General features: G+C 31.6%; 1 protein-coding gene across 4 annotated transcripts in view; it reads right to left on the bottom strand.

The window, feature by feature from the left end:
- Positions 1-25,820, bottom strand: part of 5-HT7 (5-hydroxytryptamine receptor 7) — a 270,839-nt gene that overhangs the window by 110,515 nt on the left and 134,504 nt on the right. For all 4 annotated transcript variants that reach the window (XR_013040476.1, XR_013040479.1, XM_003705650.3 and 1 more), the window contains exons 4-6: positions 23,421-23,716; positions 22,092-22,335; positions 15,332-15,544 (exon numbers count right to left, since the gene is read on the bottom strand). Coding sequence is in view for 2 of the 4 variants with exons in the window: in XM_003705650.3 (XP_003705698.1) it covers positions 15,332-15,544; positions 22,092-22,335; positions 23,421-23,716 (753 nt within the window). In the remaining 2 variants the exon portion in view is untranslated. The remainder of the gene's footprint in view (positions 1-15,331; positions 15,545-22,091; positions 22,336-23,420; positions 23,717-25,820) is intronic.

Genomic DNA, 25,820 nt, shown 5'->3' with positions numbered 1-25,820 from the left:
AATGTACTTACAAAATAGCAATTACTATTCTCTACTATAATCATGTTATAGTAATTGCTGTACTATACTACACAATGTTACAATAACTGCCATATTACACTGTACTATAATTACAATATAAAATTACAGTGATTAATAGACAAACTCAAAAATAAACTCGAACTATTTCACCCACGTGCAAGTACGTTCCAAGAATATTTTATAAACTAATCACTAAAAAATACCAATCAATAAAAGTACACTAGTCTATCTCCAAAACAATGAAACTGATCACAAAAAAAACGTTTAGAAAGAACCTTCACACGAGTATATTGTGGTCCAAAAAATGGTATTTACATCAGGCATCTGAAAAGCGCCGACGTTTCGCTCGAACGCAATTCAGCGAGTTTTTAATTGCCGGCCAAGGCAATCGAGCGTGTCATAAATTTGTTCGGGACAAGACTCAATAAGTCCTGGCGTGTTGGCCACTGGCCAATAACTCGTGTAAACGCGTGCATTCGAGAACGCTGAAGAATCGCCGGGCTAAAGGTGTAATCTATAGCCCGGCACGGGCATCAGGGCCACAGAGAACTCAACGTTCGATGAAAGATGCATGAACCTTTTCTCACGCATCTGTTCGAACATGTTGGCGTTGCTCCAACTAGTTTTATCCGCCTGAAAGTTTGACGTACGATAATGTATCCACGTGGAACTGGAGAACTTGATATGCCATCACCCTTTTCGATGGTATTTATGGCCGTCCTTGAAACACTAACCGACAAACGAACTTCTTCTCTGCGAAATTCCTTTTCTGTGCGAACGATACTGTTAGGGGTGAAAAGATATGGCAATCGATTTATTTGGTTATATAACGAGTGGTGACATAAAATTGTAAAAGTTATTACAATACATTTTATAAACTTTAAAGTTCTTTTCCTATAGGAACGATGACTATTAGGACCAAACAAGAAATATTAATTAATGTATTTGGTTATATAACGAGTGGGGATATAAAAATGTAAAAGTTATTAATCTGTATTTTATAAACTGTAAAATTCCTTTTCTATGCGAACGATGACTATTAGGAATAGAGAAGAAATTTCAATCCATATATTTGATCATATCGTGGTGATATAATGCGTGGAAATTACATTTGCAGTAGTTTCATGTGTGATACTATAATATAAAACAGTTGCACAAATAGAGACGATATACATATGTGGAAGTTTCACGTGTGGCAATATAGCACGAAATAACTCTATATGTCGGAACTCTTAATATGACGATATAACGAGTAGAAATTCTATGCGTGGCAACATAATGCATAGCAATTCAACGTATGATGATATATCGCATAGCAATTCGACGAGTGACAATATAACGCATAGCGATTCTATGCATGGTGATAATGTAACGCATAGCAATTTTCGCGTGGAATAATCTTATAATAAAATTATATGGCGATACATGTCGTAGTAATTTCACGCGTGGCAATTTCAGGCGTGAAAATTTCACGTGCGGCAATATAACGCGAAGTAACTCTATTCGTAATAATTCTTCGCGTGACGATATAACAAATAGCAATTTTATGCATAACAATCTCACCATATGGCGATACAATGCATGCGAATTCCATATGTAGCAATTTCAAGCGCGGCAATATAACGCGATGTAACTCTATTCGTGCTAATTCAACGTGTGGCAATATAACAAATAGCAATTCTACTCATAGCAATCTCACTATGTAGCAATACAGTGCATGAGAGTTCCATATGCGGCAATTTCACGCACGGCAATATAACGCGAAGTAACTCTGTTCGTGGTAATTCAACGCGTGGCAATAACACATAGTAATTTTATGCTGTGTGTTGCGATGCAATTCATCAAAGTTACATGTGCGGTGATACAACTCGTAGCGATATAACGCGTAACAGTTCAATCTGTATCGGCCATATAACGCGCGACAACTCCAGGTTTATCTCAATCTACTAATTCTACCAATTCAATTAATGCCAATTCTACATAGAATGAATCTATACATATAAAATATGTATTACATTCGAAGCAAAGCAGTATTTGCATTTTTAAGTTACATCGTTGCATTTACAAACAGATTAAGATTATAAGAAGTCTGACCTCTTCATACCATTTACTTTCTTCCTTCACGGCTGTTTTCTTTTTCCAACAGTTACACAGGATACTCCGTGTAAGAATAGCCGGTATAAAGGGAAAATAATACAGGATCTTGAAGAATATTTGAAAGCAGACCAAGAAAGTGGATGTCAGAAGCAGATGGCAAAACCGGCACGTGAAAACTTAGAAAGATAAAATAGATACTGTGCAGAAATACAAGCAAGAAGATACGATTTGCACTGAAAGGTAAGGAAACATTAAAGCACTTAAGGAGACAAAACGAGGGATGAGAAATAACGAAAGATGGAAAAGCGAAATGTTGTAATAAAAAAGTAAATTGTAGAGGTAATAAGATAACTATTATAATCGAATTAAAAATATAATACTTGAACTTCAGTATCAACAAGTAATTGATGCGACGAAAATAAATGAATCGATATTCTTATTTCTGTAAGAGAAAAATACTGTCGTTTGTGTAAAACACTTGTTTCTACGACAGTAACAGCGGCAAAAATTTAAGCAGAACCGAAAGAGTCTTCGTGTATTCCAAAGATCCTGTCAAGTTTACTAAACGGTAAGGTAAAAAGAAACAAGCAAGTAACGCCATTACGATGCTGGCCAAGTAGAAAGTGTACGCGATAAATCAGACAGTGGTAAGACAAGAAAGGGGAGGATTGCAGAAGACGTTTCATTAATTCAAACGTTTTCCCGGCCAGTAGAAAAACCTCATCGCACGGTAAATTGCAATTTTATGCAACGGTAGAGAAATCGGCAAGAAACAGCGTAAATACCGCATCGATTTTATTCGAAAGAGCCCGGCGATCTTAACTCGTCGAGAAACTCTCGTTTCTCTTGTTAAGTCCTTATCATTCTTCCCTCTGCGCCCTTTTTTACTTTTATCGTTCTAGCAGTTAAGACCGCCGAGATTGCGATTCGATTCTACGAATTTAACGCGGATACTGTTTCAGTCCCTATCTCGAACACTCTCGAAGGGCATTTTCGACCTCTCGAAACCCTTTATTACCGAATCGAGCAATAAAGGTCGCTGCAAAATTATTGGATAATACAAATAAAGCTATAGAGTCATATTTCTTTTCGAACGATATTGAGCCATATCATTTTAAAACTGATACTTTTTCAGTAAGGACAAAATTGGGCTCGAATGTTTTGATATGAAAAGAATTTAGGATAAAATAATGAAATGAAAATACAATGATAATTGGATCGTTTATTTTGAAACTGGTGTAAGTGCATTTTCATTTCTTTTGAGAAAATTAAAGGTATATAATGTCAATGAAAAACTATAGGTTAATTAAACGTATATCAGACTGGGAATTTAGCAATTTTTTTATTGGTTGATCAATATGTAACTTGATTATACAAATTTGTTTTAGGTGATTTAACTTAAATAATGTATATTCATGCAAATGGACTTAGCACTTTCAAAATAAATGATTTAATTATATTTTTATAGTGATAATACAATGATAAGAAAAAGTTTAACTATGAGTATAGTCTAGTTAAAAATTTTCTCGAGTAACCTGAATTAGTAATTTAGTTTAACCACCGTATTGAGGTTATCTAACCCCTTGACGCACGTCATGACGCAAGTCACAGTTCAAAAATACAACGATAATTGTAATTTTACAATGATAATACAATGATAAGAAAGACTTTAACTATGAGTATGAAAGTCAAGGTAAAAATTTTCTTGAGTAATTTGAATTAGTAATTTTGTTTAGCCACCGTATGAGATTGAGGTTATTTAACCCCTTGACGCACGTGATGACGCACGTTACAGTTCAAATGTCGCGAAACTAAATTTTATTTACATAAAAATCGAGTTTTGGGTATGAAAGTAATTGCAGTTTGTGTAATTAAAGATTGCTAAATCTAAAATATACCTAACATTTCAACATCCTTTATTTACCTTAACACTGTAGTAATAATTACCTCATTCAATTCACTTTAACTCTGATTGCCTGCCGAAAACCTTATAAGTTAAGAGGTTATTGTCAATCAGTGGAACAAATTAGATATTTTGCACTAGGAAATATAAAAAACAAATAGTCTAAAAGTAATTTTAAACGTGGATCTTGTTTTCACGAAACAAGTAGGGATGTTACTTCCATCACGATATTACATTTGTCCCCACGTTTATCTACAAGGTGTCTCGTAACTAATGGAACTTCCAGAAAGGGGTTGTTGCTTTCCTTTGTGAAAATGTGGTTGGAGATTTCTGAATTTCTAATGAAAAACATCAGCCAACAAGAAATTGGTTGAAAAGAAATTCTGAATGTCCAAATCCAAATATTGCAAGTTTTCTAGGTTTCTAAATGCTGAGGTTCCCAAATTGTAACGTTTGCAAATGTCCTGGTTCCCAAATTACTTAGTTCGTAAATTCACCTATTTTAAATCTTCTACGCTTCCAAATTATACTAACAAATAGTAAGATCTTCATATTTCTGATCTTGAAAGATGTCGAACTGCCAATATGTTAACATTCCAAGGTTTCTAAATCCAGAGGTTCCCACACTGTGAAGATTCCAATGTTGCAAGTGCCCAAATCACTAGGTCCTGAAATTCTCTTATTTTAAATATTTTATTGCCCCAAATTTCTATAGCGACAAATGCCAAGATTCCCATATTTTTAGATGTCCAACTCTCAATACCCCAACCTTTCTAGGTTTCTAAATCCAGAAGTTCCCACACTGTGTAGATTCCAATGTTTCGAGTGCTCAAATCACTAGGTCCGAAACTTCTCTTATTCGAAATATTGTACATCGTCACATTTCTATAGCGACAAATAGCAAGATTCCTATATTTTTAGATGCTGAACTCTCAATACCCCAACCTTTCTAGGTTTCTAAATCCAGAAGTTCCCACACTGTGTAGATTCCAAAGTTGCGAGTGCTCAAATCACTAGGTCCTAAACTTCTCTTATTCAAAATATTGTACATCGTCACATTTCTATAGCGACAAATAGCAAGATTCCCATTTTTTTAGATGTCCAACTCTCAATATCCCAAAGTTCCTAGGTTCCTAAATCTCAAGGCTCCCCTATTCTGACATTCCCAAAGTTGTAAGTCCACAAATCACCTGCTCCTAAAATTCTCTTATTCTACATATTCTGCTTCCTCAAATTTCTTTACCCATAAATTCCAAATTTTCTATATTTCTAGTTGCACAACTCTCAACATCCCACTTAGGTTTCTAAATCCCGAAGTCCCAAATTCTGACTTTCCCAAATTCCCAAGTTTGCAATTTCCAACGTCCTGTTCCAACATCCGTATAGCATCAAATCCCTAAATTGCTGTATCTATCCAACACTCCACTACAAACATTGCAAAGTTTCACCATTTCTAAATACGAAAGTGTTAAAATTATTATGTTCTCAAATTACTGTACTTACAAATTCCCTCGTTTCCTACTTCTTTCCGCAACTATCGCAGAGGAAAAAGTCGTTGCAAATTATCTCAGCAACCCCTTTCCGGGACTTACCATGTACCCTCTACATATTTCTCGCAACGAGATCGCGCAAGAAACTTTCTAGCCTACAGTTACTGCACTCGCTAATGGTGCGAAAGAGTTTTCTTAAGGGCCGAAAATTTCCGTTGAAAAACGTGACTTTTTACAAGCGCCCTCCATATATTTTTCTGCCAAGTGGAAATTAGCGAACGCGAATGGCGGAAAACAAAGGAGCCTGACAAAAACTTGCCACGACCTCGTTACCGTTGAATTCTTTCGTTTCACCGATGGAACACGCCATAAATTCACTTTTCCTGGCTCTCAGAAAAATGCGGAAAATTCACCCGGAGATGTTGGAGCAGCTGTGACACTGTCGCGCGCTTTTACCAAGCGGTTTGACGAAAAAAAAAGAAATGAAAAACAAAAGGGTGAAGAGAGGGGAGGAACAGGTTTGCTCGGCGACTGCAAGTTCTCACGTTGAAAACAATTCGAATTTTTTTAATTACTCGAGGGACTGCTTTCATCGGGTCACGCGTGATACGCGACACTCGGCAAAATTTGTTACTTTTTTCTTTTTTTGCCTTTTTCCCGCCGAACGTCCACCTGTCGGATATTTTCAGTTTTGTCCCGATATTTTTACGCGTTCTCCGATGTTGAATTGCTTTTTAGATGCGAAATAACAGAATTCGAAAAAGGATAGCCCTTAAAAGCGCGTAACAAAGTTCAGAGGTTGTTAAATTCTGAAACGTCGAGACAGAACATATTTTTGTGTGGAAAATGGTAGGAAAATTGGAAACGTTTGACGACTGTGATTTGTATAATTTTTTGGAAGCTTATGGTGCGAAGTTCGAGATTTTTGCTTGTAAATAGCGTGCTTCGAAAAATAAATTATTTATAGGATTATTAAGAAAAATTTAATATCATTAATTTTTGAAATTTATGTAATTTCTTAGTAATACATTGTAGAACTCTATTTTTGTGCCTAACTGAAAAAATTGCAAAATGTAAATAATTTTGTGGCTAGAAAAATAGTGAAAATTTTGGAAATTAAATCTTGAAATTTACGTAATTTTGCAAATAAATATTTTTAAAATATATTTTTATAAAATGTCGAATTTTTGTTGGCGAGTAATAAATCTATACATGATAATAATAATTACTATTATAATACTAATAGAATTACTATTAGAATTAATACTGTTAGAATTATTATTAGAATATTAAACAACTGTAAAAATTGTTAAATCTCCACAAGTTTATATAATTCAGTGTTAACATTTTTTCATAGAATACAAAATTTCTATCTACAAATACTAAAATTTTCAAGAGAACAATTTTCTCAAAATTTTCAACAGAAATGTAAAAAAAGTTAAAAAATTGCTAAGTATTAAAATACTTATATTTTTGTAAAAAATATTATGATAAAATAACATATTGAGTTTACATACAACAGAGTAACAATAATATAAATCAATTTGTTTGAACAATATTAAAAAGCTTAAAAATTAAATATTAAAGTGTTTCAAATATTTTCCCAGATCACCTTCTTATGCAAGTAATATCAAAGTGCCTGTATTTTCGTAAGCAAAACAGTATACCTCAAACTAATATTTATCTTAGAGAAAATCGATAGTAATGTCTATTGTATATTACACCTATGTTCTCTTTTATGATCGTAGAAAATTGTAATTTATGTGGCACGTGGTGTAGTAAAAATGTATGAGCCTAATCTTCGTATTCTCCTCTCTGGTACTACTGTCTGATTTATCTGTTTATACTATACAGATCAAGATAAGTCCGACAATAAATGCTGGTATTTGTTTGTAGCTAGCTCACAGGATAAATGAATGTTGACGACAGATTCTAGTTGCTGGTATGGAAGGATAGTTATTTACAAAATTTCTGTGTAATTATGTATACTTCAAATTGTATGATAGACCTAATTTTTTTCTTAAATTCTAAAAGTATATGTATCTGTGTTTATTTCTATTATAATTGTAATACTGAAATGATCTCTGAATCCAAAATGATTCTTAGCATGTTAAATAAATATGTCTACGTGTACCATTTATGAGAGGGAACACAAATGGTACACCTAATCTAACCATGTATAGTATGGTACACAAATGGTGCACATGGTACAGAACGTGTTAATACATCGAAAACATTAATTGTCATTTCATAAAAATCCAGAAGTCAATCTTCTTAATACTTTCTGTGCAAATTCAATTTTATTAATATTATTATTGATATATTTTTTAACAGAAAATTGAATGAAGGAATTATCAGTATATCTTGATATTTACTTTCTAACCTCAAATATCTAATAATTTTCCGTTCTCCTCATAAGATACTATGATTGTCAGAGATATTTTACACAGCTGAAAAATCATAATTTACTGCAGAGAACTGTTTATCAAAGTCATGATTTTTTCTGGGAATAAATAATTCATGACCGAGAAGATTCAACTGGTTGAATTGATTCAATTGGTTAGCCTATATTACATCTATGGCAAGCCACCATCACAGAATAAGTCCTTACGGAGCTCAAGCGCTATTTTCTTTGGAAGAAAATAACAAACTAACTAAACTTTATTTATTTAGAGTGGCCCTCCTGTAATGACAAACTTCGGGTGCTACCATAAAAAAGCCACGTTCCTTTTTTTGTACAGAGCGTCATTCTAATAAAGATCTAGATAACCCTGTCGATTCATATTCCACCTTAACCTCAGCAGAAACCAGCGTCTAAAGAAACGAAAAACCTATCGCTAGAAACTTGTGAGATCTAATCCCCTCACTGTAATATCTACCTAACATATTGCACAAATAAAGTTCCAATTAAGAAGTGCTACCGTGAAAAAGCCACATTCTTTTTTTGTACAGAACATCATTCTAATAAAGTTCTAATTAACCTTGTCGATTCATATTCCACCTTAACCTCAGCAGAAACCAGCGTCTAAAGAAACGAAAAACCTATCGCTAGAAACTTGTGAGATCTAATCCCCTCACTGTAATATCCACCTAACATATTGCACAAATACATAAAGTTCCAATTAAGAAGTGCTACCCTGAGAAAGCCACATTAGTTGTTTGTACAGAGCATCATTCTACTAAAGTTCTAGTTAATCTTGTCGATTCATATTCCACCTTAACCTTAACAGAAACCAGACATGTGTCTAAAGAAAAACGTACCGCTATAAACTTGTGAGATCTAATCCTCTCACATATCTACCTAACATATTGCACAAATAAAGTTCCAATTAAGAAGTCACCTCTGCACCGAATATGGTCCAAATATTTGATCTTCATATTCCACTGTTAACTCCTTCTGTAGTATACACCCTAGTCGCGCGATTATAAAGTCTTTCCTACAAGAAAATCCCTAGTGTCGCAGTGTGCACACGAGGACTCCTGTCCCAAGGCGATACAGGAAATAATTTTGCAGTTGCCTGTCGCATAGAGTAAACTTCGTTACTCTAACTACATCTACGATGTTACACCTTTGCAGGAAATATGCGAGGAACTTCGTCCCGGTGTCGACTAAAATTCTAACGATCCTCGGCAAGCTTCTTCGCACACTGTGATGAGGTACTCTTAAAACTGATAATAGATTGCGCAACAGCTAAGGAGATTAAATGCTCGCTAATACTTTCATTGGAAGTTGACGAAACACTGCGTATTCCGCGTGAATAATTTTGTGTAATCGAAATTTTGCAATCATCAGCAAAGGTTTATTGCAAACATTACTGTAATCGGTTGGTTAAAAATTCTGATTTTAATACGATTTGCTTAAAGAGGATTAAACTTCTTAGAACGCCATTCTTCTGTATGTGACAGTATTTAATAAATATAGAATTATAATGATTTTTAAGGTCAGAGTATATGGATTCAAAAATATTTTGCTAAAATTTGGTAGATTTGGAGTGTAGATTATTTTAATGTCATTTTTTTGTGTTTATCTTTCATTTCTATAATAAAATTAAATTTGAAACCGCGTGGAACCGTGGAGAATATTAAATTATGTAAAGAACGATTTTTTGTCGCAGGAAATTCAATTTGAAGGGGTGAACCCCTCAAACTTTGCCCAATTTTGTATTCTTTCGATACGTTGTTCGACAACCGAAAGAAATAGAAATAAGTAATAACGAGAATCGTGAAACATATTAGATCCAGCTGCAAAAGAAAATTGAAAAATTTTAGGAACTTTAAATTGTGATTTTAGCACTTCGAAGTGAATTCAGCTGGAATATGTATTGTTTACATTACTTAATGTTTTCTGGAATTTAACGAAGTTGCAAATACAATGAATTTTTTGAACAAGATTCGTCTTATTCTTTAAATTTCTTTAAATTTCTCAATTTCCAAATTTGCAATTATTTTAATCACTAAATTTCGAAACTCTTAAATTTTCAAGTCACTAAATTTCTAAACTATCAAATTTTCAAATCTTCGAATCACTAAATTTCTCAATTTGCAAATTTCTAAATATCCTAATAACCAAACTCAAATTTTTAAATCTTCAAATCACTAAATTTCTCAATCTCCAAAAGTTCAATGGTCCTAATAATCAAATTCTCAAATTTTCAAATCGTCAAATCACCGAATTTTTGAACCTCCAAATTTCCAAATATCTTAAGCACCAAACTTTCAAATTTTGAAATCTTCAAGTCACTAAAATTCTCAACCTCCACATTTCTAAATACCCTAATAACTAACCTCTCAAATTTTCGAATCTTCAAATCACCAAATTTCTCGACTCCCAAATTTTCATATATCCTAATAACCAAATTCTCAAATTTTCAAGTCGTCAAATTATCGAATATCTCAACCTCCAAATTTCCAAATACCTTGAGCACCGAACTCTCAAATTTTCAAATCTTCAAATCACTAAATTCCTCAACCTCCAAATCACTAAATTTCTCAACCTCCAAATTTCTAAATATCCTAATCACCACACTCCCAAATTTTCAAATCTTCAAATCACTAAATTCCTCAACCCCCAAATCACTAAAATCCTCAACCTCCAAATCACTAAATTTCTGAACCTCCAAATTTCCAAATACCCTAATCACTAAATTCCCAAATTTTCAAATCTTCAAATCACTATATTTCTCAACCTCCAAATTTCCAAACACCCTAACCTCCAATTATCCAAACTCACAAATCTCCAAATATATTTCCAAACACAAAAATTCGCCAACTGTACCATAACAACAGAATTCTACATCCTCAGTCTGCAAGTAAATTAGCAGCGGTATAAATTGATTAATGACGATAAGATTATCTAATACCACATACGTATCTACCAAAGTTAAGACGTTTGATCAAAACTAATTTGCAGTATCCAAACTTCGAACAGTTTCAATCATTTCTAATATCTGTTCGAAATTAATCTCTCTAAAATAACTATCCCCAACTTCATTTAATTCATCATTCACTAACCTAAAAAACATACCCATTTCAATTAAACTTCACAGGGTATGAATATGGATTCGTAATCTCGAACGAACGTTTTTAACGAACGAACTTTGTGGACGAAACGAAAATAATCGGGACGTGACATAATTTATAGCGTAACGAAATTAGAAACATCAACTTTCAGCCGTCGTGAATTAAGTAAGAAACTTTTCCTCGAATTCGCCGGCCTGAAGTCCCGTAATTACTTAAATTAGTTTATGGCACGTGCGAGACTAATAAGTTACAAAAGTGTTCCGACGATAGCACTCGGTAAACCCTGGGGTGCTAGCGGGACGTCGACAACTTTAATGCACTTTACGTACGTTCTACAATCGTGTTTTACAAAAGGCAATAAAAATTATTTTAGACGATCGTTCGATGTATGATCGTATGTGGAAATTGTTCGACCATGTGTGTTCCTCTGCTTTGTCATATAGGGTGTCTCGTTTGAATATCTTTGGGATTATTTTCTTGCATGATTTTTGAATTTATTTTCTTAAATGACTGCAAAATTATATTCTTGAATGTCCCTGAAAATATTTTCTTGAACATCTGTGAAATTAATTTCTTGCACATCTCTATAAATATTTTCTTCAACATTTCTGAAATTATTTTCTTGAATGTCTCTAAAATTATTTTACTGAATATCCCTGAAAATATTTCTTTGTACATCTGTGAAATTAATTTCTTGCATATCTCTGTAAATATTTTCTCGAACATCTGTGAAATTAATTTCATGCACATCTCAGAAAATATTTTCTTGAACATCTATGAAATTATTTTCTTCAGTGTCTCTGAACTTATCTACTTGAACATCTCTGAAACTAATTTCTTGAACACCTCTAAATTATTTAACAAAATTTTGTTAAATCTCCAAACTGATATAGGACACTGGGAAATTTCATAAATAAAAGTGAAATTGTCACGTGAAATAATTTGTAACATAATTTGAAGCTAATTGTTGTTTCCCATAATAATGAATTACTGTCAGCAAATAATATATAAATCTGTCGATAAGTTAATCACATATTGTGTACATCAGTTAATGAATATTTTATAAACAAATATGTATAGCATCTCATAATGCATATTATATAAACAAATATTGCATACAATATCTGTTGTAGAATATTTTATGAACAAATATGCATATGTTATAATAAGTATTATATAAACACATGTTACACATGGTACATGGTAAATATCTAATAATGTATGTACAGGGTGGTTCACAACTTGTGTTACTTCCAGAAAGGGGTTGCAGCTGACACGATACTGAACTTTTTCCTTTGCAAATATGGGGCTTTTTGAATTGTTAAGGAACATCTCGTATAAACGGATATTAAAAGGGGATTATGGAGATTTAGCGTGAAAGTTTTCACATCGAAGATGCACCATCGGACAACTGTTACCACAAACACATATGGAACTAAGACAATGATTGATAGCTACCATAATTTGACAAGACGTGAGTTTAGTCGGGCACTGAACATTAAGGTTAGAACCTATTATTCTCACGTCATGTGAAATCATGACATACTTGGACTACTTTTAGCTCAACATTTATAATTGTAAAAATGTTACAAATGTATTTTATAGGAATTTTATAAAAATGTAAAATTTTATGTAATTAAATTTTCGTTAATAAATCTCAGAAATTTTACAAGAGTTTGAATTGCCAAAAAGATGGGTTGTCAATCAAAACAGTGACTGATATGATTAATTTTATTCATTTCTGAAATTACAAAAGATTGCAAACAACACAAATTACAAAAAAAGTACTGACTTTAATAAATCTAAAATTACAAGATGAATTTATGTTTTAACTCATATAATACTTGAGAAATAATTGTTCAGAAAGAATTGTTAAAAGAAATTTACCTAATATTACTGTTTGAAGAATTTAACTTCTAACAAGTAAGTTCCTCCAAGTGTAATACATCGTTCCATTACTAATTTGCGGTTCGTGTTAATTCGACAGTAGCGAGATGATGCTCGTTGAACAATTTTGTTGTGGTATCTGAGACCTCCTATTTCCCGATGAGATTCGTGTAGAAAGTTTACCTCGCTAATTTGTGGTGATCGATCGCGAAATCGCACCCATTAAATCGCTCGTGTTAGATTATTGGCTATTCGAGCTTGCAAATCCGAGCTTTTGTTACATGACGTTCGCTCCGGAAGTTTGCTTGATAAATACCTTTTAGCTTGTTAGGTGGTCGTATAAAGGTGTCGGAAATTTGGGTAGTTTCTGACAACTATAAATATTCTAGTTATATAGCTGCTGTCGAACTTTATTTAACGCTGCATAATACTAATTTTTATGTAATTTTGTATGAATTGTACTATTGAACAAAAATTTCTAATATGCAAAGATGTGGGTAAAATTTGAAAATCCTATGTCGATTCTATTTAGTTACACATCACATGCTTTTTTGGATAAAATAAATTTTAACATAAAAATTTTTGAATGACTGAATGTTAGAATAAAGTGTAGTAATTTATAGTATTACAACAAATGTGGCATTATGTTCTATGTTATATGTTATATTATATTATGTGTTAAATAATATGTTGTATAATAATAATTCTATTATAACAATTTTGTTGTATCATAATATAATATATCGTAATACCTTATTACTACAATTTATGGTATTATAATACATTAGAATATACGTATTTTAATAAATTATTATAATTTCAATAATATACTATCACCATAATGTTCTAAATATTATATTATGCACTATATCATATTAGCATAGGTTTTCATGATTTATTAATATTCACATCAAAATAAATTATAGTATGCAAATTTTTGATCGATCTTATACTATAATAAATTACTGTAATTTCTAATTATACCTTATAACATAATTTATCATTTTAAATAATGTATAATTTATAATTTATAATTTAAAAATATATCCAAATATTACTTATAATGAATCATATATTAATGACTAACACTATAATTAATTTTAATAATTAAATTATCTCATAACTCTCTCTACTTTAAAGCAAAATTGCTGAAAAGCACTTTCAAGTATATTTTCCCAGTGTACCCATAATAATAGTAAAATTATCACTTAAAATAGTCTCTCGTATATTTAATTATAACCCACAATTTTCAGAACGAATTATCCAACATTAATCTCCATAATTGGGTAATAAAAAACCCCTTCTGTAAGAATAAATTATAGGTAATTTTCACAATATCAATCTTTGCCTTAAAGGAAATTGATTCTCCATTTAGAAAATTCGACAGGTTATTCCACAACGAATTCAACTCGTTGACCTATAATATATTGAACTTTCAAGGTTATTTAAGTTCACCCAAGGTCAGTTAGCGTCGTTCAAAACTAGCCGTCGTTAAACGTTCAGAAGTTGTCCCTAATCTCCTGTACATATTTGGAAGGACGACCTTTAACCCGGTGATTTATTTGATCCCTAAATAATAGTTCCACCCTTTCGAAAGTTGCGCAACTAATTTGTTAGCAGCTATCCCTAATCCGATCTCTGACGTATTGTTAAGGATAGTGAATTCCTTCTGGTAAACTTAGTCTGCTTAAATTATAATAAATATTCTCTAACATGAAATCATATGTAGATTATTTAGAAATGAGTTCTAACTAAACTTTTTTCTGAATTGAATACATTATTAAATTATATTGTAAACTATAATTATAATTGTATTAAGACTGATGTTTCTGATTTATGCAATATAAATTTGATTCATAAAGTTACATGCAATAATAAGTTAAGTTAAGTCTAGCTGCTGTAAAAAATGAATGAAAATATTCTTCATAAGTTACATATTATGTAAGCATAAATTAAAAAATGCTCAGATAATTTAACATCGATCTTATCCATTTTACATTCTGAAAATCTGAATAAATTCCTTTTATGAAATATCTGTACTTTTACTATTTTTCTCCTGAAACTGTTATATCTCAAGAGTGCTCAGCTAAAATTTTAGCTTTCTATATTAAAATCGAAAAAAGTTTTGAATTTTTCTGTGAAAATCATTTTCTCAATTTTACTTCATATTCAACGTGTTTAAATTTACTGAAATCAGCCATAAAATATGTTAGAACTTCCAAAGATTATTCATAATTTTTTTCAAGTTAAAATAATGAGTATCTTCTTCATAAGAAACATTTATAATGCCTAGGGTCTTGAATGACCCAGTGTGCCAAATATGAAGATATGACCGCCAGATATGCTATTTCGATGAAGTGTGACTCGAAAAGAATGTGTATTGAATATTTCTAGAATTTATTTGTCTACTCACCGTAGTGGAGGCGCTCGAACTTCGGTGTTGCTTCACTGGTGGACTTCCATGAACCGTTTGAACGTCAGAATTTAATTGACGGTTCACAACGGACGGCTGATGGTGCTGCACCGTTGGCTCTATATCGAGATAGCAATGAGCCTCCAGGTGGCTTTGAGCTCTTCTTTCTTCAAGGACTATTTTACGAGCGGCACAGAATATCCTGTAGTACACCTGAAACAAAAACATCGTCGAGTTCAGTAGAAATCTCAAATTAATTCATAAGAATAATTTATTTGAATTGATCAAGATAATAATCATAATTTTTAAATAATTTGATGGATTATTAATAATGCAATATATTAGATTAATAATGGTGGATACTATATTTGCGAGAAGGAGGGCTGTGTGGCAGAAACTAATAGTTAGTCAGTTTTATATTTCTTTTTTAAATTTCTTCAATTATGGATTACTATATTTCTATATTTTCAATTTTTTAAGTTCTGTATTGCTGAATTTTGAAATTTTTTAATTTTATAATTTTTACGTTGCATATTAAAGTACACACATTTGAATTTTTCCATTTTTCCATTTTTCAATTCTTCAATTCTTCAATTCTTCAATTCTTTAATTCTCCACTTCTTCAATTTTCCATTTCTCAATTCTTCAATTCTTTAATTCTTCATTTCTTCAATTTTTCCATTTTTCAATTCTTCAACTCTTCACTTCTTCAATTTTTCCATTTTTCAATTCTTTAACTCTTCACTTCTTCAATTCTTCAATATTTCAATTTTGCAATTTTTCAATTCTTCAATTTTCCATTTTTCCAATTCTTCAATTCTTCAATTCTTCAATGTTCAAATTCCCAAACCTTCAAAAGACATTTCTACATTTTCCAAGTTTCCATTTTTTCCAATATTTCCAATACTTTCATACTTCCAAATTTTTAAATTGTCACATTATCAAGTTTGTGTATTACAAAATTCATACGTTCCCAAATTTCGAAATTCCCTAATTATAAAAATATTCAAACAAATACTTGACTTTGAAAATTTGTGATTTCAGAAATTTCTATCATTAAAAACGCGGAAAATCTCCAAATTTAAAAATGTGTAACTTTACAATTCTCCATCACAAAAATATACAAAAATCCCTAAATTAAAAGTAGCTTAATTTAACAATTTTTTGTTACTAAAAATCTTCAATTTTCTAAGAAAGACGGTGTCTAGATTCAATTGAACTTAACTAGATTAACCCAATGCAATGGATGTTACCTACCCCAAGTAATAAATACCGAAATTCAAACATAAATAAAATTGAACTGCACCTGTATCATCAGCAAGAAATCGCACTAAATCCATATTTGAACCAGCGGTAAATCTAAATAAATCTAAAAAATATAGGTCAACATAAAACCGTAAAAGTCACGCAGTAAACAGACAAACCGCTGACCACCAGACGGAAAGATCGTTAACGATCTCAAATTTGTTGTTTTCCCACGTGGACGGAAAAACTGACATTCGATGTTGCGGTCCCGATTGATTGGACGTTTCACGTGCAAACAAACCCATGGAAATAATTGGTGGGAAACCAACGCAACGTAACGAGTCCGGAAAATAAATGGTCGCGCGCACTTTCGTGGTTATATGACAACGTTAACGTGAATTGACATAATAACAGCGAAATAATTGCCGCACCGACCAACGATCGTCGACGGTCAACGAATGACAGTTTTATTGCCAGCCGTTGCTTTAATTAATGCGATAAAATGTGTCCCGATGTTTGCGATAGATAAAACGCGATCTAGTCATCAGCTTTGTTTCCAGGAAACGTATTTATCGAGAACGTGAACAGCATCGTAAGAACGTTTTTATAGTCTTTTCCAATAAAAGCACCAAGAAAAGAGTTTGAGATAACCTTGTTCCGCAGAGAACACAGTAGGGCATCCTTGAAAGGATGCAGAAGTTTTCTTTTGCAGGGATCATGGCCAGAAAGGGGAAGGAGGTTTTTAATGGGGTAAATTTGTAATTACTGGAATTTAAACGTTTTGAGATATGAATTTAGAGGTATTATATGTAAGAATTTAGAAAATTAAAAATTTTTTTATTTGAGAAACTTTAAATTTAAAATATAAAAGTGGAAACTCAAGGCTCAAAAGTGAAAACTCAAAATTTCATCTTTAATAACTGAACACAAGTTATTCAATTATATAATTCTTCGATTCTTTAATTAATTGTTTCCTCAAATCTCCAAATTTTCAATTCTTCAATTCTTCGATTTTCCAATTCTTCCATTTCTCAATTTGTCAATTTGTCAATTCTTCAATTCCTTGATTTTCCAATTCTTCAATTCCTTAATTTCTCAATTTTCCAATTCTGCAATTCTTGAATATTTCAATTCTCCCATTTTTCAATTCTTCAATTCTTCGATTTTGGAATTTTGCAATTCTTCAATTTTCCAACTCTTCAATTTCTTAATTTCTCAATTTTTCAATTCTTCAATTTCTGAATTTTCTAATTCTTCAATTCTTCAACATTTCAATTCTTTAATATTACAATTTTTTAATATTTCAATTCTTCCATTTTTTAATTCTTCAACTCTTCAATTTTGGAATTTTGGAATTTTGCAACTCTTCAATTTCTCAATTTTCTAATTCTTCAATTCTTCAATTCTTCAATTCTTCAATTCTTCAATTCTTCAATTCTTCAATTCTTCAATTCTTCAATATTTCAATTCTTCCATTTTTTAATTCTTCAACTCTTCGATTTTGGAATTTTGCAATTCTTCAATTTTCCAACTCTTCAATTTCTCAACTTTTCAATTCTTCAATTTCTCTATTTTTCAATTCTTCAATTCTTCAATTCTTCAATTCTTCAATTCTTCAATTCTTCAATTCTTCAATTTTTCAATTCTTTGATTTTGCAATTTTTCAATGTTTAAGCTCCCATATTCCTAATTTCCATATGTAAATAGTTTCGAATTCCAAAATGTTTATATTTCCAAACTCTGATATTTCAATATTTCTCAAATTTCATATTTCCACATTTTCTAATCTGAACCCTCTATGTATAAATATCCAAATGTCAAATACCAAAAATCCCAGAAATTTGCAAACTCAGAATCGTGTAAGTGTTTCAATCCTCAAATTTGATCAATTTAAAAATTACCCCACTATTAATCTAGTTAAACCAGTCAAACTAATTAACACTAAAACTATCAAATCGGTCAAATGACCTCTCCACAAGTTTCTTATTATAAGGTACACATTTTGTTAAAGTACATTCCTTGAAATCAGCATTGATTTTCATCAAGGTAAAAAATAAATGTGTGTACTAATTTATGTTTCGTCGTGTGTTTATTTATTTTTACTTCATTTTTAATTTCAAATTGAGTACACATTATATGTCGGTAGTTTTAGTGTTAAACTAGTAAAATTTTCAAATTCCCAACCTAGAACCTAGCGATTCTTTTCGTATATCTTACCATTCACCCTGTCAATAATCCATCATATTCGCCTGCGTATCCCTAGGGATAATCCACCATATTCGTCAGCGTATCCGTCTCGACGCATCCCGTGTAATGGTTTTCGGCTCACAGCGGATTTCAATTAGGTTGAATTATGAAGGGCCCACTCGATTAAGAGTTAGTTCAAAGTTCGAAATTATAATCATCGCTTTCGGTGATCCGCCTTGTAACGTGATACACTTCCTAACGCATTAATTAGACTTCATTAGACCCAGGTAACTAACTTTGTTGTCGACCGATACATTATTAAACTCCGATGACCCTTTAATCACTTTAGAGCGTCGGCGTCTCAATTAATTTGATAAAGCTTAACAATTCTGTAGGATGTTGCGTTTTCGAAATGATGGATAACATTTTGCGGGTATGCAAGAAATTCAGATACAGTGTGTATTTATCGTCAAGTAAATTTCAATTTCGACGAACAACTCTTTTCCTCTCCGCTCGAAACGTTCAAGTTTACTCTGCGATTAATTGAAATCACTTCATGTTTAAGGACTTTTAAACTCGATTTAAGAACTGTTCTTAAGTTTCACTAGGGCCACTTCGGTCTGATAATTAAGTACACTTTGAAATCCGGGAAGAACTGAATTTCAAACTGCTTTGCAAGCGTTCGTCCGTCGTTTGTGAAGTACTTACAACTGTTTTTGTTTCAACGGTCGTTGAAAACGGTGTTATTTTTCGATTGGAAAGGAATTTCTGTTTCAAAGGATACTTTGGAACTTCTTGTTTTAACGTGTTGAAACTGTTAACAGTTATTAAAATAAGTGGGTCATTTAGGAGCCTAGTAGAGAAGTTTGCAAGTATTTTTTATTGTAATGTATTTAGCGCCATCATGATAAAGGTGGAACTTTTCTTAATTATGAGATATTCATCAAATATCATTGATTTGACTTCTTCGATAATTTATTTAAATTTATTATAAATTCATATTTTATTAAATTGCAATGGGTGGTAGACAGTTCGATTAGTTCAAAGAGATTTTTATAAATTATTGTTAATTGGTTATTGAATTTGGATATCTAATTTATTAATATGATTCTTTTAACTATATTTATGAAGGTTAATTTAGAATCTTATAATGTATGATAAGTATAAAACAAAAGTAACACAAAAGTTACAATAAAACTTAATTATAATAATCTTTCCTTTTCTTTTTGGATTTTTTATAACAAATCTAAAAAACGTACAAATAATTTATAACTAGACCATACACTACAAGGTGAGATACAAATATAAATAAATAATATAATGTTGAAAGATGTTACGTTTCAATATATTTATTATTGTATCATTACGCATAAGGTTACGCATAAGGTAATTTATTATTAAATTACAATCGTTTTGATTATGATAAAGCTTCAAATTATTCTACTAAAAAGAGTGCTAAGAGAAAGTCCGCCATACTGATTTAAATCAGGCGGGAAAATTCAAATTTACTTGTACACAGTCGAAAATCTAACATTTAAATTATTACAGAATTAATTTTAATCTTAGTTCAATTTGTCTGTACTTTAATTTTAGCATTTTCATGAAAACAACTTTGTACAATAAAATGAAAGAAACATTTTTGCCAATGTTAACTGAAATGTTATAATTCATTCCGTTACAGAATCAATTTTGTTCTGCGTTTAATTCATTGTAATTTCAATTTGAATGTTTGTATAACGACATCTTTTTATAACAATATTGCTGAACAGATATTTAATACGAAATACAGAAATTTAATCCATTACAGAATCAATCCTGATTTCAATACATTTTGTTTTAATTTTAATTTTAGCAGTTGTAGACGTCGTTTCATAATAAAATCATATAACGAGCGTTCCTATTGATTTAAATTGAAATTTTATAATTTGTAAAATCAATTTTAATCCTGGTTTAATTTGTTTCGATTTCAATCTTGATATTTATGTGAAGATAATATTCTATCAAAAAATAGCAAAAGTAATACTTTCGTCAAGGTAATATAGGACATTAAGAATTAATTTTGTAGTATTTGTTTTTTAGTTTTAGTTTAATAGCTTCGTATTTCAAAGTATATTTATAAATATTATATAATGAACTGATTAAAATAAACAAACATAATTGATATTACAACAGAATAAATTCTATTATGTAGCTTTAAATTTATAAGATTATTTGTTTCTTTATTTTAGAATGAAAATTCCTCTTCGTGTAAATAAATTTGAATTTTACTGCCACGCGAAATCGGGTTTTAATCAAAATGGCGGACAATTTTCTATCGCTCCCTTGAAACTTACTGCGTTAAAATGTTCTTATGTGTAAGATTAGCTAAAATAATAGTTATCAAAATTAATATGTGAACAATAGCAATATTTTTTTGTAAATAATATTACATTACAATATAATATCATACATGATCAAATAGATATAAATAATACTTCTTCAAATATGAAATGAATGATTTTCTATCACTCTTGAGGCTCACTGCGTTGAAATACTCCTACGTTAAAAATTCACCAAAATAAGAATTATCAAATTTAATATCGAAACAACTGTAATATTTTCTTGTAAATAATATTACATCAAATACCACGTAATATTTTATACGATTAAATATACAAAAATAATATTTTTCCAAATAACAAATGAATGATTTTCTGTCACTCTCGAGGTTCACTGCGTTTAAACACTACTACGTTAAAAATTCACCAAAATATGAATTTTTGACAAATTTAATATCCACACAACTGAAGTATTTCCGTGTAAATAGTAAATGTAAATATTATATCACGCATCAGAATTTATATAACATTTTTTCATATAACAAATGACTGATCACTCTCCTGAGACACACTGAAACATTACCACGCTAAAAATCCCCCAAAATAATATTTATCAAAACTAACCTCCAAACGATTGCAATATTTCCTTGTGCGAGGTACCGCGAGTGATCTATACAACTGTTGGCGACATAATGCCCCGAGGCGCGTGTCCTCGCGTCTTTTATTAATTTCAGTATCGAAGGCTCTGGAAGCCTTAGCTTTCAATTGTTTGTTCCGTTCGCCACGCTTCCCGAACATTCGGGATCCTTCTCGACACTCCCCGATGCATCCCGCAACGGACACGCACACTCACACACACACACACGCACACAGAAAGCGTACAACAAATTAACGCTTACACTTGCAAACAATACTATATCACATGCTATACAACATACACACTATCAAATAAATACAAATAATATTTTTCCAAATAACAAATGTCTCGCTCCTCAACTCAACAAACTTACCTGAATCATCACCAACAGAGGAATATAGAAGCTCCCAAGCGTAGCGTAGATCTGATAGAAGAAATTCTGGCAGACTACACAATGAAACGCTCCAGTTTCCGAATAGGTATGTTCATTTCCCATTATCAACAACGGTGGTAAACTGATGCAAGCTGCTCCTAACCAAACGAGGCTCACGTAGATGATCATCCGCCGAGGAGTCCTCTTCACCCCATATTTTAGTGGCTTTGTGATGGCGCAGAAACTGAAAAACAACGAGACGCAAGCTTCGTTTATAAGCAACGAGACACGAATGCCATCGAGAAAATAGAGCAAGCTCGTCCGATGTTGAAGACAATGGGACACGCTGTGCTCTGCTTTTCTTGACCCTCGTTTACTTCGCGTAAATTGGTTCAGGACTGTGTGTCTGGTTACGGGTTTAACTTGTGGCCAAAGAAAATACGGCAGAGCTTTGTTCTGTACGTTTGATAGCAAATTCCTTTGTTTATATTATATTCTCTAGTTAGCGCGTTGTCTAATAGAATATGAATTTATTTTTAATATTAGAAGAGCCACAATGTTGAGTGACAGAATTGAGATGGGAATAGTTTGTGTTAATTTGTTGGAAATTTTTGGGGGTAGAATTTGAGGGTTTGGAGAATTTGGAATTTGGGAATTTTGGAGTTCAGCAATTTGAAGATTTGGAAATTTTTGTGTTTGATAGCTTTAAGAGGTAGAAATTTGGGGAGTTGATAATTTAGAGATAAATGTGGTAACTTAATTACTAGAAAATATGAAAATTTTAGAGCTTCAAAAATTTAGATACACGTTCAGGAATTTGGAAATTTAATCATTTGGGAGATTTAAAATTTGTAAATTTTTTATCTTGAAAATTCGGAAATTTATGAATTTGATAATTTAGAAATATAGAAATTTAAGAATTTGGATATGGGGTTAAGAAATGTAGGATTTTGGTAATTCGATAATTTGACCATTTGACAAATTGAAAATTTGGGTATTGTGGGATATAGGTGCATTCAGTAACTCGCTAATTTTTGGATGAACAATTTGCTCATCTAAGATTTTGCAAACTCGGCAATTTAGTAATTTAAGGATTTAAAAATTCAAAGAATTAAAAATTTAAGTATTGTGAAATTTAAAGATAAATTCCTAATATGATAGATTCTTATGAAGATTCAAGCATCTACGATGTTAATCCGCGAGCGTCATTTTGCCTAATTAAAGTCTTCCAAAGACCTATCACGCGCCAACTCATGGTTTGACATCAGTATACGCGAGTCAAGGTATTTAACGGAAAGGTCTAACAAGGAAATTAACAGGTTAACTCACCGATCAACGGAGATCATGCACAGATTGAGGATGCTGGCCGTGCAGCTGAGCACGTCGAAGCTAACCCAAAAGTCGCACATAAATGCACCGAAGGACCAATTACCGGAGATCTCGTAGAGCAACGCCATCGGCATCACCAGAAGGGCGACACAGAGATCGCTAACTGCCAAACTAACCAGCAAATAGTTGCAGGGTCTTCGTAGCTTCCTAACGAGGAACACGGCGACGCAGACCAGAATGTTGCCGATCACTGTCCCGACAATGATGCTACCAAGCACCAGGGCGATTAGTATTGCCTGCAAGCAATCAGACAAGCATTTTCATTATGCCATCGTTGAATGAATATAGCTGATAGCTTAGCGATATTACACGTGAAAGCTCTGGTTTACAAAGAGATTTATTTTTCATTTTTTGAAACATGTCATTGTAAAATTTATTCAACACTATTTTGAGATATTTGAAATTTTATTCAACACTACTCTGAGATGTTCTAAATTTTGTTGAATAATATTTGGAGGTATTCTAAATTTTGTTCAACACTATTTTGAGATATTTGAAATTTTGTTGAACACTATTTTGAGATATTTGAAATTTTATTCAACACTACTTTGAGGTATTCTAAATTTTGTTGAATAATATTTGGAGGTATTCTAAATTTTGTTGAACACTATTTTGAGATATTTTAAATTTTGTTGAACACTATTTTGAGATATTTGAAAGTTTATTCAACACTATTCTGAGATGTTCTAAATTGTGTTGAATAATATTTGGAGGTATTCTAAATTTTGTTCGACACTATTTCGAGATATTTGAAATTTTGTTGAACACTATTTTGAGATATTTGAAAGTTTATTCAACACTATTCTGAGATGTTCTAAATTGTGTTGAATAATATTTGGAGGTATTCTAAATTTTGTTCAACACTATTTTGAGATATTTGAAATTCCGTTGAACACTATTTTGAGATATTTGAAATTTTATTCAACACTATTATGCGACATTCTAAATTTTATCAAACACTATTTATCTCAAGATAGTTATTCTAACAGATTACTAAATTGGATTTTTCAATATGTCATTAATAATTTGATGTTATTAATAATCTATAAGTATCAATAATCGAACATGTTCATTATTATCGATAATCCATAAATATTAATAATTGAACATTATTATCGAAACTCGATAAGAATTAATAATGGAACTTACAGATTACTAGTATCTTATGAAAAGGTTCATAAATTATTTGGTATCGACGAATGAATATCGAACATGAATTAACCCGACGAGCCAATAACCTACTTCAACCATGATTCGTACATGATCAATATTAGCAGCGATAAAAAGGTGTAGTGTGCTTTTGTCGTGAAACAAGCTACGCAGGAATTACGTAATGTCAGATTCACGCCAGCAGATCATTGTTCCCTGGCGTTTCCAGTAATTTCTGAGTGGTCCTACTAAATCACTGTTGTCCACTGACTCTCATTGGCGAAACGGTATTTTTAATGGAAATCTGCGTGGATGAGGTAATTCGAGGGACCTTGCGGATAATTGAAATGCAGATTTCTCAATAAATTAAAAAAGCTGCATTCGATAGGGAAATCAATGGTACGGCGGTCGGGCTGGCTGCATTGCTGATGACTTCATTTTAAGTTTGTAATTGAGATTGCTTATTAAAATTTGGGTCACTTGAGATTTGATTGCTATCTGCATCCATTAGTTGATCATTTTAATACTTGCGTACATCGTATAGGGTTAAACAATTTTACAGAACGAGAGGATTTAAGGTATTTAATAACGATATTTTTAGGTTAGGTAAAATTAAGAACGATATTTTTAGGTTAGGTGCGTTAATCAAGAAAACGTAAATATGTAAATGTTATTTATGTGAGCTATATTTAGATCTGTGCTAATTAAGAAATTTGAAAAATTATGGAACTAAGTAAATAGTATTCTTAATTCAGATTTGTGTTAATTAGGAAACCTGAGAAATGAAAATATGTAAATAACATTCTTGATTTAGATTTCGTTTAATTAAAAAATTTCAGAAATCACCGAAATATGTAAACGATATACCTAATTTGTGTTAATTAAGAAATTTGACGAATCATGTGAATCATAATTTAGATCAGTGTCAAATTTGATAAATTCTGAAAATATATAAATACCGCTTAGTTACTTAATCGTGTTCTGACTTAATTTATGGAAAAAGCGGTGAGTAAAATTCAGAAAAATATTTGGTGAAATGAAGAACCTGAAAAATACCTGCTGCAAGAGTAAGCAGTTAAAATACCACACGGAACGAAAATATGAAGCGTACAAATTACAGTTTACAACTTTTTCCTCTCAAGATTTCATGGTAAAACATAATTGCAGAAGAAATGGAGTTACAAAGCGTTA

This window comes from Megachile rotundata, chromosome 2, assembly GCF_050947335.1.
Source record: "Megachile rotundata isolate GNS110a chromosome 2, iyMegRotu1, whole genome shotgun sequence".
NCBI lineage: Eukaryota > Metazoa > Arthropoda > Insecta > Hymenoptera > Megachilidae > Megachile > Megachile rotundata.
Note: the sequence above shows the minus strand (reverse complement) of the source record. Positions and strands in the feature narration are given on the sequence as shown.